Here is a 17723-nt window from a genome sequence, read left to right on the forward strand (position 1 = left end):
GGCGGGGAGGAGGCAGAATTTTTTTTAATAAAAAATTATATAAAAAAAGAATACAAAAAACAAAACAAAAAAGAAAGTACTTTCCAACTTAGTTTTATCAGCCAGCATTAGACATATAACAGATTTAATAACATTAGAAAATATATCAATATCCTACTTGAACTAAGACATATTAATAGAATATTAGCAACTGAAATACAGTAAATGTGCTACAAAAATGAATGCACAATGACTAAGGAGGATTTAGGTTTGAAATAAAGAACTGATTCAATGAATATTACCTGTCTTATTGATGCATTTTTTCCCAAAAAGTTTGTTCACTGTACAGTGGAGGTCATCGATACAAAGACACTCTTTAAATCGGAAATCTTTTTCCACCAAAGACTGGATACTCAGGTTACAATGTGATGAATTATTTATCTTGCAGGAGTCACCTGGGTTTCATAATCACATATATTACTGAAGATATTAATCTGAATATAAATTTTAGTTCTTCTTCCCAAAATGCTTTTAATGCATCAACCCAAGAAATTAATGAGTTTAGAAAGATTATCTTGGTTTGCTAAAGGATGTTCATCAAAGTGATTTTTATCCTCCAGATTTTTAACAGTAAACAGAAATATTATTAGCTATGGGATGCCTTTAAATTTATGAATATTATATTTGATATGGGTACAGTACTCAAAGAACCAGGCCCCTTGGTATTTAAGTTACCCAGAAAGTGCCAAAGAAGTCATATCGTTTGTCCCCCAAACACTGAGTGAATCAGAATCAATCAGGATTTGTTGAATACTCATAAATTTTGGACTCTGTTTTTAAGCAATCCACCATTGAGGGGTTTTGATATAAAAGCATCTGGATCAAGGGTGGAGTTACTAGTGTAATTACTAAGAAGTCCGCCAATGCATAGAAATTACAAATACCAAACAGAAAAGAGAGAAACTTGACCACACTGCCTAGGGACAGCTTACTCATTCTATTTTGTCCCCCTCGTCCCTCCTAAGAGGGGTGTAATTTGCCTGCTTATGTAACAGGTTAATACACTACCATTGAGCTACACATGGACCCCCGGTTCATTTTATTTTATTTAAAAATTTTATACATTTTTTAATTTTTTTAAATTTTATACATTTTTTACAATTATACAATGTAATTTTTTTGTAATTATACAATATAATTACATTGTTCACCCTTCCCTTCCCTTCTTCAAGCTCCTCTCAAATCCCCTCCTTCCTACTCTTTCAATTACTCCCACTCTCAAACTGATAGTCTTTTATTCTCTGATTTGTTACATAGAGAGGAAGATGATATCTGTGTGTGTGTGTGTGTGTGTTTGCACAGATTTATAAAAACAATCTACTGAGTCTGTTTTTATTGCTGTGTGAATATGTTTCAAGGCTGATAACTTTGTATTGAACAACCAATTATGCCCCTCAACTCTTGAAGAGACTAACTGCCTTCTTGGCAGTCATCAGATTCCTGTAGTTCCTTGTCCAAGGGAGTGATTCTGCTGAGATTGTTCCCTTCCTCACTAGTGTGTGTATTAGTCTTGCCATTGTTCAAATCCTGTTTATACAGCCATTTCTGTGGCAGACTGTTTCGCAAACAGACTTTGGAAAGATATTCATAAAGGTGCAGTAAGTGTCACTCACGTATTGGTGATAATCGGTAGCTTTCTAATTGGAGTGAAGACCTGTTCGACAGAAAAGCAGTCATGTCTGTTACTAGAAACATAGCTAACTTCCCCTGACTAATGAGATCATGGATCTTAGAAGAAAATCTACTACTGAATTTGCTAGACCTACTACATTCTAAATCTTATCCTTCTAACCACAGATAAATGTAGCTATTAACTCTTCATCAAAGAAGTTTTCCTTTTCCCCTCTCTCTAAGATTTACGTGTGTGTGTGTGTGTGTGTGTGTGTGTGTGTGGTGAGTGTTTTGACTATATTTGTCTGTGTACAACATGCATGCTCCGTGTCAATGGAGAGCAGAAGTTATCAGATCCCTTGGAACTGGAGGTATAGACAACTGTGAAGTGCCATGCGGGTGCTGGAAATCTACCCTAGGTCCTCTGGAAAGTAGCCAGTGCTCTTAACTGCTGAGCCATCTCTCCAGTCCAAGGAGCTCCTCTTCACAGTAAATAGATACTATGACACAAAATCTCAACTAGATACAGTCCAGAGATCAATAAATCATGCAGATCCCAGTCAGCCTGAGTGGATTGCAGCCAGCCCCAGAAGATCCCAGACAGCCCCAGCAGATACACCTATGTATCTGCATCTATAGCTCAGGGAGCTTCATGTGGGAGGAGGGCAGAAAGATTACAAGAGTCAGATGTCTATTGTGGAACAAATTAGAAGCAACTTTTTAAACAAAATATTTTGTGTGTGTGTGTGTGTGTCCTCCCACAGAATGCTTCCCAAACTACTTTAAAGCTTTCTGTGTTTTAAATGATGGTTGCTGTTCAATAATATCCAAGCTGATTTTATACGGGGTGACTGGTGTGCAGTTTAGTCTCAACTATCCTGTCACTATAACTGTTTGTTTGCTCTTTTGTTGTAACCTATTTTATTGCATTTGTTACTAAAACTATATTAAAAGATATGCAAGTGATTCTAATTTTTTATGAAAAGTTAAAGTTCTAACACTTAGCATTTTATGAATAATAAATAAGTCACTTATAATTACCAGTATTTCATTTTCTGGTTAAAAATTAATTTGCCTCTAACCTATAATGTTTTTCGTTAAAAAAGTAATTGAATTATTTATTTGTATACTTGGGTACTTTTCTCCCTGCTTCACATATAAAATAATTATTCAATTATTACTGCAATGTATTGCAAATGACTCATTTATTTACTAACATATTAAATAACTTTTGATTTATGACATATTAAGTATAATATTTTAATACAACATTTAATGTTCTCTAGTCAACTAGGGCATTTCATCATCAAAACAAGTAAGGGCTTTTTTTTTGTCATTTCTGACCTCATCTTAAAATATTTTATTCTGAGCAAGTGTGTGAGCACTTGGGTGTGACAGTTGTCACTTTCCTATGGGTATAAACATTTCTGTTCTCTCTCCAGGGCAGGGGAGAGAAGTCATCTACAACATCCTGCAGAATACTTCGAGTTCTGCTGATGGAGATGCTGGCATTGTGAGAACTGGACTTAATACACTAGGTTTTACCTGGAACAGTGCAGGTGTCTTCCATTGCTCTCCATGACTGCTCACAGCCGTTAGTATCAATCAAGCACTGCTGCCTTAAATGGGCACAGTCGTTTGTCCGGGAAGAGGATTCAGTTTCTGAGCTTAGCCTTGCAACTTGAACAGCAGCAGCAGCCGCAGCAGCAACAACAAGAAAATAACGACATGTTCACACAGTTACAGTTTGGTGTCCAAATTTGAATTTCCTCAAATTTAAGCTATTGACAGCGAAAGACAAAATCTTGGGCAATACTATGTGGCAGAACTATTCGGAGGCTGAAATAAATTTTCTTCCCCACTCCCCATAGTTCTGTATTTCTCTATTGTAAATAGGTCATTTTCATTAATTGTTTTAATTATCATACAGTGTAATGGGTTTCATTGTGCCATTTTCATATGTATGTCTCCTTGTATCTTAGTCTTACTTGACCCTGTATGGCTTCTCCCTTATTCTCCTCCTCCCACCACATGGTCCCTCTGTTTGATAAGATGTTCAGTGCCCTTGAGTCATCAAGGAAGTACAAATGCGTAATTCATTGGTGCTGCCTCTCACATCAGGCAGGACGGCTTTTGTCAAGGAAACAATCAACAAATGCTGGTGAGAACGTGAAGTAAGACCCTTAAACACAGTAGGCGGGAGTGTGGAAATTGGTGTGGAAGATTCTCAAAAAAACTGAAGATAGATGGAGTGCTAGCATTCTTGGGCCTATACCCAAAGAATTCCAATCCCACAAAGCACAGACATACTTACACGCCCTTACTTGTTGCTGCGATGTGTTAAGGTTCTTAGACAAGGTCTATTATTTGCCAGCTCGGCATTCTCACTTTCCACTTACTTTTTGACTTGTGAAATTTTTTTATTCCTTTTGTTCCATCAAAAACACTTCTAAAAACAGATTTATTTTAATTTATGTGTATGTGCACTTATGCATACATGTGTGGGTGCTTATGGAGGCCGCAAGAGGGAGTCAGATCTCCTGGAGCTGGTTTTTAATGTGATTGCAAGCTGCCAAACATGGGCATAGGGAACCCAACTTGTATACTTGGGAAGAGCAGCAAGCACCCTTAACTGCTGAGGCATCTCTCCAGTGCCTAAACCACTTTTAACACATTTCTTTTATTAACCCTTAACATGACACTTTTAAGACTTTGTCTCATCTGTCAGTGTCTGGTCACTTGGATGATCTGTTTTCCTAGAGTCTCCCTCTTCCTCTAGAAATGGTCTCTTCTAGATCTCTTGATGATTCACCACCTTATACCATCCACTGAGACCTGTCATCCCCTTACTGCTCAGTTAAAATATATTTTCATGTTATGTTCTGCTTCCAGAACTTTCTTGGTTTTATTCATACTCTTCAGGGAGAATCTTCTTTCTCTCACAGCTTGATATAAAAATCTAGACTGAAGATTCTCAAATATATGATTTAATGCTAATAGTTTCAATACAAAGCCTAGATAAAGAGTATTTTTTTCTATTGGCATGTTGTAGACAAGATTCCAGACTCAGATTTATTTAACTTTCTCCTTTTCATCAGTCCTCTATGGTGAATCCCTGCACTTCATCAACAATGGCATTGATAGGGTAGACATCCAAACAATTCATGAAAGATGCTTTAATGCATCCCCAACTTCATGCCCCATATCTCTCCCTGCAAAGTTTGTGCCTCTACACGTTGAGCATCCTTTCCTGGCTAATTGCTTGTTCTCTGGATTTGTTTGACTCACAGCAGTTTTTTTTATGTCACCTTATGTATGGAACACACTTTTAGTACTGCCATTTCTTTGTTTAGTCTCTTTGGGTGGCTCCTCATGACATGACTTTCATATTCTTTATCACATGCAACCCAGAAATCATAAAACTTTCTGCAGTGCTCCAAGATGCCTTTCCTCTTTGAAGTTTACCCTTTGGCCTCTAGTAAGCAATTTAATTCTTGTCCTCTGGGATAACAGTTTGTCCTTTAAAACTGATTGTGATCATTATCTATGTTATGGAAAACTCTAAGTTTCTACTTTTTTTCCTATCACCGAAATGAGCACATACCCCTATTTTGTCTCCCTTGAAGCCTAGAAAGCCCAAAAGTGTAGAATTTCTTGCCCTGCAGTGTGTGTTCATGGGCCTCTCTACAACACTATGTTCTTTAGATTTACTAAACAGGTAATAGGGGCAATTCAGCGTTGTATTCTCAACACACAGATGCATTTTACAAGTATCCAATTAGTATATGTTGGTTTACATCAGTTTAGCTCTTAACAGATGAGGTCTATATAATAACTAATAAATCACACAGGTATTTAAAAGTTATTTTCAGGAAAGTTTTCTGAAAGCAATCAATACAATAGCAATCCTAATTTAGGTATTTTACAATTAAATCAATTTCTCTTATCAAACATATAAAACAGATACTTGCCTTTTCAATAAATGCAAAAATATAAGAATACTAATGGAGTCAGATATAGGAACTACAAGCTTTGTTTGAGCCAAGGCATCTACCTATTTTACAAGAAGGGGTTAATTGTGGTTCTCTGTGGCAATATAGTGTTATAAGGTATAAAGTAAATTCTTTTTGGGTTACCGCTTTCCAACCCTCGTTTTCTAAGAATCCAAGAAAACTGACTGGGCCCCATATAATTCTTCCTGAGTTTCTACACTAAGAGGGTAGGCTCATGTCTTTAGCTCAGAGTCCCAAAGCTGGCATAGCAGTCATGTTGGCACATGTGACCAACTCAGTTAGGAAACTCACATTTGCCTGCATGTCACCCTCCCCAGGTCCTCATTGTAGTGATCCTATGTAAGCTCTTACCCAAATGTGTCTTATGTCTTTCCCCTTTTCAACTTCTTGCTGAGTATTCCACTTGAATTATGCACCATTTTCTATACTTAAATGCTGTACCTAATGGACTAAAGAAATCATGCAATGATTTGACCTGCAAGAAGCCAAAGCCCAGCTTTCTCTTTCCATGCTCTGCCTTACTTGTTCCTGGCTATGATTTATGGGCGTGATATTTGAAATGGGATTTGTCAAAAATTCTAACTGATGTTAAAAGTAAAAAAAAAAAGTCATGTTAAAAGTAGTAAGACAAAGAATGCTGTAAAGTATGTTACCCTCTTAAGGATGTATAAAGTTCATTAACAAATTAACCATTTCCCCCATAGTTTTGGGCAACAGGACTTTGCTTCATCATAGGATGTAATTATATATACTGAACAAGAGCTGGGCAGGACAGAGAAATTTTCAGTCCTAACCTTTAATTTCCTTTTCTCACACAACCTGTTTTCTGTGTTAATTTGGAAGTAAAGGATGACAGCAAATGACAGTAGCCTTCTCAGCCGAAGCCTTGAGGAAGAAGGGACATGGTTTGTGTGATCTGATACTTTGCTACAGAGTTGAAGCTACTAGAGTTTTCTATATAATGAAGCTATAAATACTAGAAATTAATAAAGAAATAAGAAAACATTATAGAAACAAGAAGAAGCAAAACCTCTCAACACAAGAACTTCCATGGAGAGATTGAAAATGTACAAATGATCCTTTACTTCCTGGCTAATTTTCTTGGATTTGATTTATTTTGCTTTCCCTTTCTTTTTAATGTAATTTGGTATAACCTACACTATTTTCTGGCTTTATTTAGTCCCATTCATCAACAACTATAGTTATAGCACAGAAAATATTCCAGTTTGTTTATTAATATCCAGTATAATCACAATTATTCCCTCATTCTGAAATCAATACATAGATGCTAACATATTAACCTTCATCAATCACATATCTACCAAGTAGATTTTTGTGGGCTCTATATTAAAGGAAAATTATTTGAACCAACCTCTTACAATGCCCCAATGCAAGAGAGATGAGCCCACATTTTACCTAGAGGCCATATATGTCACTCAAGAGCAGAGCATTAATACAGAGTTCAGCAGCTTTGCTCGCCACAGCTGATCCTGGTTATTAGGGTTGAAAATTAGAGGGACAATTTATGTTGCTCTGTCTCTCTCTCTCTCTCTCTCTCTCTCTCTCTCTCTCTCTCCTTGCTTTAATCTGCTTTTAAAGCTAAATAGAAAAATAAAACTTTGTCATCTTTAACTTATGAGTTTATACTGGATAGGTTTTGAAAAAACATTTTTCAAAAGTTTTTGCACATATAGAAAATAGATCTTAATAAGTGGTTCAAAGTCATCTAGGTCATTTTACTTACAGGAGCAATGTGATGGAGCAACGAAAAGCTCATGGTTTGTATTTTCTATAGAGTTAGAAACAAGTGACTGCAGGTAAATGCACGTTTCTCAAAAGCAGTAAATAACATCAAAGCACATGTTGGTAATATCATTGGCATTTCTTATGGCTGTTTCCATGAACTTAAGCTATATGGGACAGCATTCAGTTTACAAAGAGTTAATATTGCAATAAACTCAGAACGAGCCGCACAACTCACTTACCCAGGAAGATGAACACTATCATGTTGGACAACTTTTTGCTGTTCACCTGGGGGCAAGGCAGAAGTGCTGGCTCCAACTGAGACTTCTGGAATAAGGCTTCCGTTTCTGCTCCTGCTTCATAAGCACACGCCGCCAATCAGAGTCAGCATCTGATGTCACCGTTTCCTCGCCAATTTGTTCCGAGCTGTGAACTTTCCTAATTATATCCAAATTCAACTATTCTCTTCAGTGTGCGAACCCAGGATATTAAGCTTCCACAAAAGCTTGCAAACAGAATAACAGGGGAAATGATGCATTCTCTGAACATTGACTAGACTCCTAAGCTGTGCTTCCTGGATATAACAGTCTTCCAAGACATTTGACCATGTTTAGTCTTCTCTTCATGAATATGTCTCATTAAGACAATGCCTTATAAATTCAGGATATAGAAAAGGAGCAATGGCATAAACAACCCAAGAAAATATTGTAAATCCAAGATACATTCAAATCTGAGATAGATATGTCTCATGTTTGCAAATGTTTCAGACCCCAAGATGACTAAAAACTATGTTACTTCTGTGACATGTTCCCATTTCTTCAAAACCCAGCCACAGTGTGAAAAAAGAAAAAAGATTCCTTTCAGAGAGGCATAAATCCTCCACAGGAAGCTAACTATTCACCAGATCGTCAATTATTCCTCACTTTAATCTACAACTTCCTTGAAATTCAATGAAGCAAATTATCCTGATCCCTTTTTAAATCTATGTTTAGTAAATATGAAATATTACCTTTGGCGAGAAATTAACAAAAAGAGAGAGAGATGCAAATGAAAGAGGAGCATCTGTGTTTCCACTGCCTTGTAATTTACTGTTTCTATTACATTCTGTTAATGTTCATTTTACGTTAGAAGAGAAATCAGATTTTATTTTCAGTTTACTAAAACCCAATGAACTGAAATTATAACACCATAAATTATCTCTGCAGATTTAAGTAAAAGACTTAATATCAGACATTACTTCTCTGAAAATGGATTGATTACATCATGGTTGTAAATCACATTATGCTTGTATGTCGGTTTTGTACAACAGGAGTCTGCTAATGGCAATATTACACCCAGTGATTTATTTGATAGGAGAAATATAGCACCATAAAAATTAATCTCCTCTCTTTTTGAGTCCATGAATTAAATCAGAGGGGACAAATCTCAAGAATACACAAAATATAGCAGTGACTCTCGTAAGTAGCCTCCAGAATCAGGATACATAATTCACCGCAGTGTTCTGGGGGAGGCAACTGCAAAATTTTTCTGAGTTCCAAGGGGGAATAGACTTAGACCCCACCTCCTGGTGGAAAAGTACCAACACAACATCATGAACACAGCGTGCAAAATGGGCTATATCTTGGTGAGATAATAACTGAAAGGTAAAACTTAGCATATAGATTTCTCGTGACTCATGTTGTCTCATTCTGTTCTATTATTATACTTCAATATAAATTCTAATATAATTTTCATCACTTTCTTGCTGGTTTCAGTACCTTCCTCTCATCTTGTTCGTATGTTAGACAATTATTCACATTTTATGTTCTGGTACCCATTTCTTGTGATCCTCAAATACATTAAAAAACAAAAAACAAAACAAAAACAAATGGCCTTTAATTATCTTTGTGTTAACCACACTGGAGAAAATAGCATTACTCAATTGACTGACTGTCTTAGGCAGGATTCTCTATAAGTATAGAAGAGGATTTATCAGAATGCTTTACAGGTTGTGGTCCAGCTAACCCAACAATGGCTGCCATGGAAGGTCTCTTGGACCTTTATATATCAAGTAGATGCTTAGTCTTTTAAGATAAATGTCTCATCTTGTCTTCAGTATACACTGAAATCCTAAAGAAGTAGGCTTTAAGGCCAGTGAAGAATGGACATGCCAGGAAGAGCAAGAGCTAGCAGGCAAAGATAGCAAGCTTCTTCCTTTCATGTCCTTATATAGGCTCCCAGCAAAAGGTGTGACCAGATTAGAAGTGTCTTCCTCATAAGATCTGAATTAAAGGTGTGTTTTCTCACCTCAAAAAAATCTGTAGTAAAAGTGGATCTTCCCACACTAAACTAAGCAAAAATTCCTCATAGGTATGTCCCTCTATTTTTGGGTTTTGTTAATTATGGGTGAAGTCAAATCGATAAGAACAAATAGCCACCACACTGGCTTTATTTGTAATCACATTATTTTAATGTCTGCCCTATACCAGGGTTTTAGATATTGTCAGTAGTACTTTCTCGACTCTGCTCTCCAAGGTGGCACCTACAACATTTACATGCAATTGGAATCTGTTCTGTGTAGCTCTCGCCAATTGACAAACACCTTGCTTCTTGCTATAGAAAATTTTCAGTTTTCTCACCACGCCCCCAAGTCTTTAATCTCTAAAATAAATATTCAGAGCTCTTATCACAGATATAAGAAGATAATTCTACACGTTTTTCTTGTTTGTATGTATAGCTGTTTTCTGTATACTGATTTTAGCGTGCTTGGTTTCTGTGACTTTTCCAGCATCTTTCACTGTCTTCCTCACTCACTCACCATCTCTCTCTCTTTCCCTATTGTTGTGTTCTGTCTGCCTTTCTATGTCACCCTCTGTTCACGATTCCCCTCACTCTCTTCTCCTCTTCTTTTTTCCCGTTCCATATACACACATATGTACAGCCCCAGGGATTGCACCTAAGGGAACTTGCTCAGTCATTGAGCTATGCCTCCAGCTGCCACTCCTTGCGTTATTTTGAGCTGTGGACAAGTGAGATGGCTCAGAGGACTAAGACACTTGAAGCCAATCCTGATGATCTGAGTTCAATCCCAGAGATCCATCTGGTAGAAGAAAACTAAATTAAACAAATGTGTCCTCACCTCTACACATGCGCACTCATACAAAGCAATAATAATAATAATAATAATAATAATAATAATAATAATGCAATATAAGTTATTTTGAATTAATGCCACTTCATTTTTTGTTTTGTTTAAATCAGATATATTTTATTTATTTATTTATTTATTTATTTATTTATTTATATTTTGCTCAACTATGTTCATAGCAGCATTGTTTGTAATAGCCAGAACCTGGAAACAACCTAGATGCCCTTCAATGGAAGAATGGATGAAGAAAGTATAGAATATATACAAATTAGAGTACTACTCAGCAGTAAAAAACAATGACTTCTTGAATTTTGCATACAAATGGATGGAAATAGAAAACACTATCCTGAGTGAGGTAAGCCAGACCCAAAAAGAGAAACATGGGATGTACTCACTCGTATTTGGTTTCTAGCCATAAATAAAGGACATTGAACCTATAATTCGCGATCCTAAATCAGATATCTTTAAAAAGCATGCATTTTTCCTACCCTCAGAGTTTAGGGATCACCACAGAAGAGAAGGTTGAAAGAATGTAAGAACCAGAGCGTATGGAGGACAGCAAGAGAACAAGGCCCTCAAAATAAACACCATCAAAGCTCACATGAACTCAGAGGCTGAAGCAGCATATGCAGGGCCTGCACGGGTCAGTACCAAGTCCTCTGAATATAGATTATGACTTCCAGTTCAGTGTTTTTATATGATTCCTGTGTATGAATGAGTGGGTTTCTGATTCTTGTGTCTTTCCTTGGACTCTTTTCCTTCTGTTGGTCTGTCTAATCCAACTTCAATGTGATAGTTTTGGCTTTATCTCATTATATTTTATTTTGTTATGTTTTATTATTATCTCTTAGAAGCCTGTTCTTTTCTAAAGAGAGACAGAAAGGGAGTGGATATGGTTGGAAGGGGAGGTGGGGAGGAACTGAGAAGGATAAAGGGAGGAGAACTTGTAATCAGAATATATTATGGGAAACAGAATCTATTTTAATTAAAGGAAAAAAAACACATTCTCAGATAACTCTCCTAAATGCTAATCATATGTGAGAGAACATACTAGAATCCGAGTGAGCACATCTCTTTATGCTACTAGATAGGAAAGATGCACACAGGTTGGGTGTATCTGAACAGAGCTTGTCAATTCACCTTTGGTTTCAAAAGTCAAGCGATAAAAGCAACTCTTAGCAAACAAACAAAAAATGTTTTTAACTTTTGAGCTCATATTCATACTAATATTATTTGTGTATACTACGAACTATAACGGTCTGAAACATTTGGTTTATGCTGTAACATTTACTTTTCCAAAGTGCTTTATGATGTAGAAACTATTATTTTTATGATTGGGGAGCAAGATGAATCAGTAAAGTGCCTGACGTGCAAGCATGTGGATCTGAGTTCAGATCCCCAGTACCCAAGTAAATGTCTGGTGTAGGAGGTTCTTCTTTTTATGTGTGGCTTTCATTGGCTGAATAAAGAGACTGTCTTGGCCTTTTGATAGGGCAGCCCTTAGGTGGGCGGAGTAGACAGAACAGAATTCTGGAAAGAAAGGAAGTGTGACAGACAACATGATTTTGCTGCCCGAGATGGATGTTGGTTAGACTCATGAAGGTAAGCCACAGTCAATTGGCTATGCACATTAATGGAGATGGGTTAATCAAGATGTGAGAGTTAGCCAATTTTAGGCTAGAGATAATGGGCCAGGCAGTGTTTAAATGAATACAGTTTCTGTGTAATTATTTTGGGGTTAAGCTAGCCCGGGGGCAGAACACAGCCCGCCGCTCATCTTACTACAAATGTCAGTAACAATGGAGTCCACCTGTAACTTCAGGTGTAGTGGAAACAGCAGTTACCTAGAGCTACTTGGCCAGCCAATCTGATGAGCTTGATGAGTGCCAAGCTAAGTGATAGACCTTTTTTTCACCTGAAGAAGATACTTGAGATGGATCTCTGATCTCTTCCATCTATATACTCAAGCATGTCGTGTAGAGCTGCACACACATGTCTAACCTTCACCAACATAAGTAACACACTGTGCACACACACACTCAAACACACAAAGAAATTATTATTTTCCTAATATTATTGATATGATATGGTATTGAATAGATATGAATATAAGCAACTTTCCAAGGTCACAATGAGATTAATCTATAGTCGATCACAATCACTGTAGAACACTGCTTCTATTTATGAGCTAACATTAGTCAATTAACATTAAAATGGCTGACCATATCTCTGTCTGCATTTATCAAGGATTTCTGGATGACCAAATAAATTAACAACTTTTGTAAATATTTCAACATCTTAAGAACAAAATATATTTTACACAGATGTGTCATATCTAAATATTAATAGATTTATTCAGATGTAATTTAAGTTTCCTATCTAACATTTGAATTTTATACAGTTGTTTTATATTTACAGTGTCTCTTTTGTTAATATACTCTCAAATTTGTAGAAATTTATGACTTTGGGTTGCACATTTAATTTTGGCCTAATTCCCCTTTTGTCCCATTTTCACCTAACTTTTACTTTGCCTAAATAACACTAGCTATACTCTTGTTTGTACATTCTCAGAGTATCTTTGCTTATAATTTTAATTTAGAATTTTTCTTACTAATTTGAATAGACTTGTTATAAACTATTGGTAACTAGAATTTTAGTATGGTTACTTGGTTTTATTATAATATATATTTGTCTTGATGCTTTTTTGCCATTTTCTTATGCTCAATAGTTTTCTTCAAATTATTGCTTTTTATTATTTATTATCATTTGTTTAATTATGTGTCCTGTGTAGGCATATGCATGAGAATGCATGACTTAAGGAAGACCAGTAGCATTATACTTCCTGGAGCAGGAATTACAGGCATTGTGAGTTGACATGTGGGTGCTGGTAACAGAATTTGGGTCCTCTCAAGGGCTTTAAAAAGCTGAATCATTTCTCCAGTCCCTTGAGTTACTTCTATAACTCAGATATCTACTTTTCTGACAACTTTCCTGAACTTTCAAGCTACCAAACATCTGAGGCCCCACTTTAAACACCGCAGAAGTGATATGGGAGAGTCTTCTGTTTTGTGTTGATGTCATTGGTTAAAGAAAGAAACTGCCTTGGCCCTTTAATAGGACAGAAAATTAGGTAGGCGGAGTAAACAGAACAGAATGCTGGGAAAAAGAAGCTGAGTCAAGCAGTCGCCATGACTCTTCTCTCCGAGATGAATGCCATTAGACTCGTCCTGGTAAGCCAGACTCAATTGGCAATATGGATATTAGAAATGGGTTAGATCAATATGTAAGAGCTAGCCAATAAGAGGTTATAACTAATGGGCCAGGCAGTGTTTAAAAGAATACAGTTTCTGTGTGATTATTTCGGGGCATAAGCTAGCTGTGCAGGAGCTGGGTGGTGGGAAGTGGCCCTCAGCTCCTCACTACACAGAAGTGTTGATTTTCCCGTGGATATCTATGAGACTTTTCTCCCCAAATCTTACATGACAGATCAGTTAAACACTTTGTACTATGGCCTTATTGACAGTTGAAACAGGTGGTCCCTATCTCCACAAAGGTACTGAAAAGTGCAAACGCAGATGTTCTGTATCATCCGGTCTCCTCCTCCTCCTCCTCCTCCTCCTCCTCCTCCTCCTCCTCCTCCTCCTCCTCCTCCTCTTCTTCTTCTTCTTCTTCTTCTTCTTCCTTCTCCTCTTTTTAGTCTCCTCCTCCTCCTCATTTTTCTTCTCCTTCTTATACTTAGCAGATACAGCTTCAATAACACTTGGGGTAGTCTCAAACCTGAGAACTTTCTCTAATCTTGTGACTGGAACCAAAGGCCTGTATCACCTGCAGACTGTTAAGTGATGCTTCCTACTCTCTAAAAAGTTGAATCCTAGATCACACCCTGCAGACTGTGAAGACACAACCCCTTCTCTGGATCTTGTGTGAAAGATGAATAGAAGTTAGCTTCCTTAAGACATTCACTCCACTTGGTATTCTGCATTTAAAGTAAATCCTACCCAGTAAATAATGAATTTCAGTTTGAAGTTGTGAATCTGGGTATCGAGATTTCCTGCTGCTTACTCATTGCCTTTGTTTTCTACTGTTTTTAGAACTTGTTAGAGCAGTATTTAGTAGTACTTTCAAGAATATTCCTAGGACGCATTCTTTTAGATTGATTGACTGTCTCAAATTGTCAACCTTTGATACATTCTGGATTATTGTCCACAGTTTCTTTTTCCACTTACACACAAAATCTAAGAAGGATTTAGGATTATAGGGTAGGGTATACAGTGTGATGTAAACATGTCAGCAGACTGGAAGGTGCACTGTTGCAAGATGCCCTCCTAAAGAGTTTCAGAGACTTGACCTGGGGACAGGTTTTGATGGAAGAGGCTCCTAGGTGAGAACTCATAGAAATGTGTCTGTTTTCCTCTTGCTGATAGTAATATACTAAAACACTCCTAGGAGATAGAAAAGGGGAGGAGAGAGACAGAGAGTGAGGTGATACACAGACACAGACACAGAGAAAAAGACACATACAGAGAGAGAGAGAGAGAGAGAGAGAGAGAGAGAGAGAGAGAGAGAATAAGAATGTCTCATCCACTACATTGCTATAGAAACACCACTATTACTGAGAGCAACATGCAGAACAGGCAGCTGTGGGTCAGGTGCTTGCATATTTTGGCAATAAGACTAGCAAGCTGGCTAGTGTCTGGTGCTTGTGGCACCACATGCTAGAAACGAGGAGAAAGGAAGTTTGATGGAGTGAACTTCTACCTGTGTTCATAACTCAGCCTCACTGTCCACACAGGAAGAAAGAAAGCTGTTATCAAGGATGACAAATGTGTGAATGCGTTTGAAGTTCTTGGCGCTCTCAGCTCTTGGAGGAGCACTTTTGCTAAAGTGGATCATGGCCAGGACACATTGCAAACACAATACGACCACTCTTATACCCCAAATTAAAATATCTAGATGACATTTGTATTTTCCAACCTTGTTGCCATTGACTTGTTTTAGATGCTAATTGTATTTGTTAAGGAGGCTACAGAGATTGCTCAATGGTTAAGAGCACTGATGGCTCACACAGAGGACCAGGCATTATATGGCAATTTATAGGGATCAGCTACTCTAGTTCTAGGGAATCTGATGTCCTCTTCTGGTCTCACATGTGGTACACAGACACATTCAGGTAAAATGCTCATGAAAAAAGTATGTATGTATGTATATATGTATATATATATATATATATATATACATATATGAGATAGAGAGAGAAGAATAAGCCATTTATCTGATTTCTAATCAACAAAGCAATGTCAGGTCTCGAACTCATGGGTTATATGGTTATTATTAAGCTTTCTAGCATGCAATTCTACCTTACCAATCCTTTGGTTGTTCGTTACTTATTTCATTGCATGAGTTTCAAATTTGCTTTTGTTGTCCATTAGTTTTAACATGCCCAACACTATTTCCAGCTAAAGCCTGGTTTCTCTTTAACTAATGTGTAACTCCTGGCAGTAGGACCAACTCTTCTTCATGATGCTAAGGTGCTGCTTCTGTCCAGACCAGCCTGCCTTTCATCTGCTGGTGAACTCAACAGAAATATTTCTATGCAGAAAAGGAAACTTTCCCCTCTTTAATCTCTGATGAGAAAAACTTGATTTAACTCCAAATATTCTTTGCATTGGGTAGATATGGGTGAGAATTGAACCCTTTTGATCATACATCTTTTCATATAATATCTGGCTAAATAGGAAACACTACTTTTTTGTTACCAACTTCTTAATTTTATTTTGATGCCCTGATAAAACACTCTGACCAAAGCAACTTGAAGAGAAAGAGGAACTCTTAGCTTAAGCAGAGCAAGAACTCAAGGCTGGAATTTGAAGCCTAAGTCATTGAGGATACTGTTTGCTGGCTCACTCTGACTTGCTTGCAGGTTCATGCTCTTCAACATTCTTATACAATCCAGGATCATCTGCCTAGGGATTAAACTTCTCATGGTGGGCTAGGCCCTTCTGCAAAATGAAGCCAATCCAAACAATCCATCACAGGCATGTCCCCAGAGCAAGCTGATAAAGACAATTACTCAATCAGGATATTTTTTCTTAAGTAATTGAAGTTAACAGTAGTGAACGTTACCAAGGGTGGCTAGAGGGATTGTTCAGTGGTTAAGAAGACTTGATGCTTTTCCAGAAGACCCAAGTTTGGTTTCCAGCACCCATATTAGGTGTCTTACAACCACCAATAACTCTAGCTCTAGGGGATCTGATGCTCTCTTCTGACCTCTGTTGGCACCCAAACACAGGTGCATGCACACGTACACATAGATGCATATGTAAAAATAGAAAGAAAATTTTAAAATAATGCTCAGTAGGACATTGCCCTTATTCCCCCTTGTCCTTAAGATTGCAAAATTCAGTGATGTGAAGTGCTGTGGAGAGATCTTGTCACTTCCTTAGTTAATTAGAAAAGGGATTTTTAGATTTCCTGAGAGGCACTGTGCTAGGCACTGGTTGGCACAGGAACCATTTGAATAGAGTGTGGTCCCCTCTCTGCAGGAAACTATACCTCAGTAGGAAAGAAAAGGCTCGGTTCTACACTGACTTGGGGAGAAAATTGGTACTGTGGTGTGCTTAAAGGACACCAAAGAGATCAACGATGATGTAACATTTAACAAGATAATTTTACATTTTTCAAAATGTTTACTCTTTAACCTTAAGAAAATCCTGTCTTAGTTTCTTGTCTTGCTGCTTTCTTTTCTTGATATATCTTCCTTATGGACATAACTTACAGGAGGAGGGGCTTTTTTGGCATAAAGTTCAAGATTACAGTATATTATGGTGGAAGAAGTGAAAGCACCAGGAACTTGAAGCAGCGGGCTCCATCCACAAGAACAGAGAGCAATGAGTGTGTGCTGTTTCTCAGCTTCCTTTTTTCTGCAAATATAGTTCTGGATCACAGTCATGGAATGTTGTCATCCATAATGGATGGATCTTCTCATATCAATTAACAAAATTAAGGCAGTTTTCCGGAGACCCAACTCTCAGATTGTTCAAATTGACAGCTAACACTAACCATTATAATAACTGAGGTGTACATCAGGATTTGGGGAAAACACTTAAGAAATAACAAAATAGATCTGAAATTTCAAAAATGATTTGTGGGAAATATTTCTAAGTAAAAATTATGCTTCTGCTCTACCATGA

At 37.2% G+C, this 17723-nt stretch overlaps 1 protein-coding gene across 1 annotated transcript in view; it reads right to left on the reverse strand.

Annotated features, from left to right (window-relative positions):
* The window catches only part of Gfral (GDNF family receptor alpha like), a 47012-nt gene extending 39342 nt beyond the window's left edge, over window positions 1-7670 (reverse strand). The window contains exons 1-3 of the mRNA XM_050127594.1: window positions 7649-7670; window positions 3196-3330; window positions 282-434 (exon numbers count right to left, since the gene is read on the reverse strand). Of these exons, the coding sequence (XP_049983551.1) occupies window positions 282-434; window positions 3196-3330; window positions 7649-7670 (310 nt within the window). The remainder of the gene's footprint in view (window positions 1-281; window positions 435-3195; window positions 3331-7648) is intronic.
* Between the last annotated feature and the right edge of the window lie 10053 nt (window positions 7671-17723).

This window comes from Alexandromys fortis, unplaced genomic scaffold, assembly GCF_014885135.2.
Source record: "Alexandromys fortis isolate MF-2015 unplaced genomic scaffold, M_Fortis_MF-2015_v1.1 scaffold_22, whole genome shotgun sequence".
Classification (NCBI taxonomy): domain Eukaryota; kingdom Metazoa; phylum Chordata; class Mammalia; order Rodentia; family Cricetidae; genus Alexandromys; species Alexandromys fortis.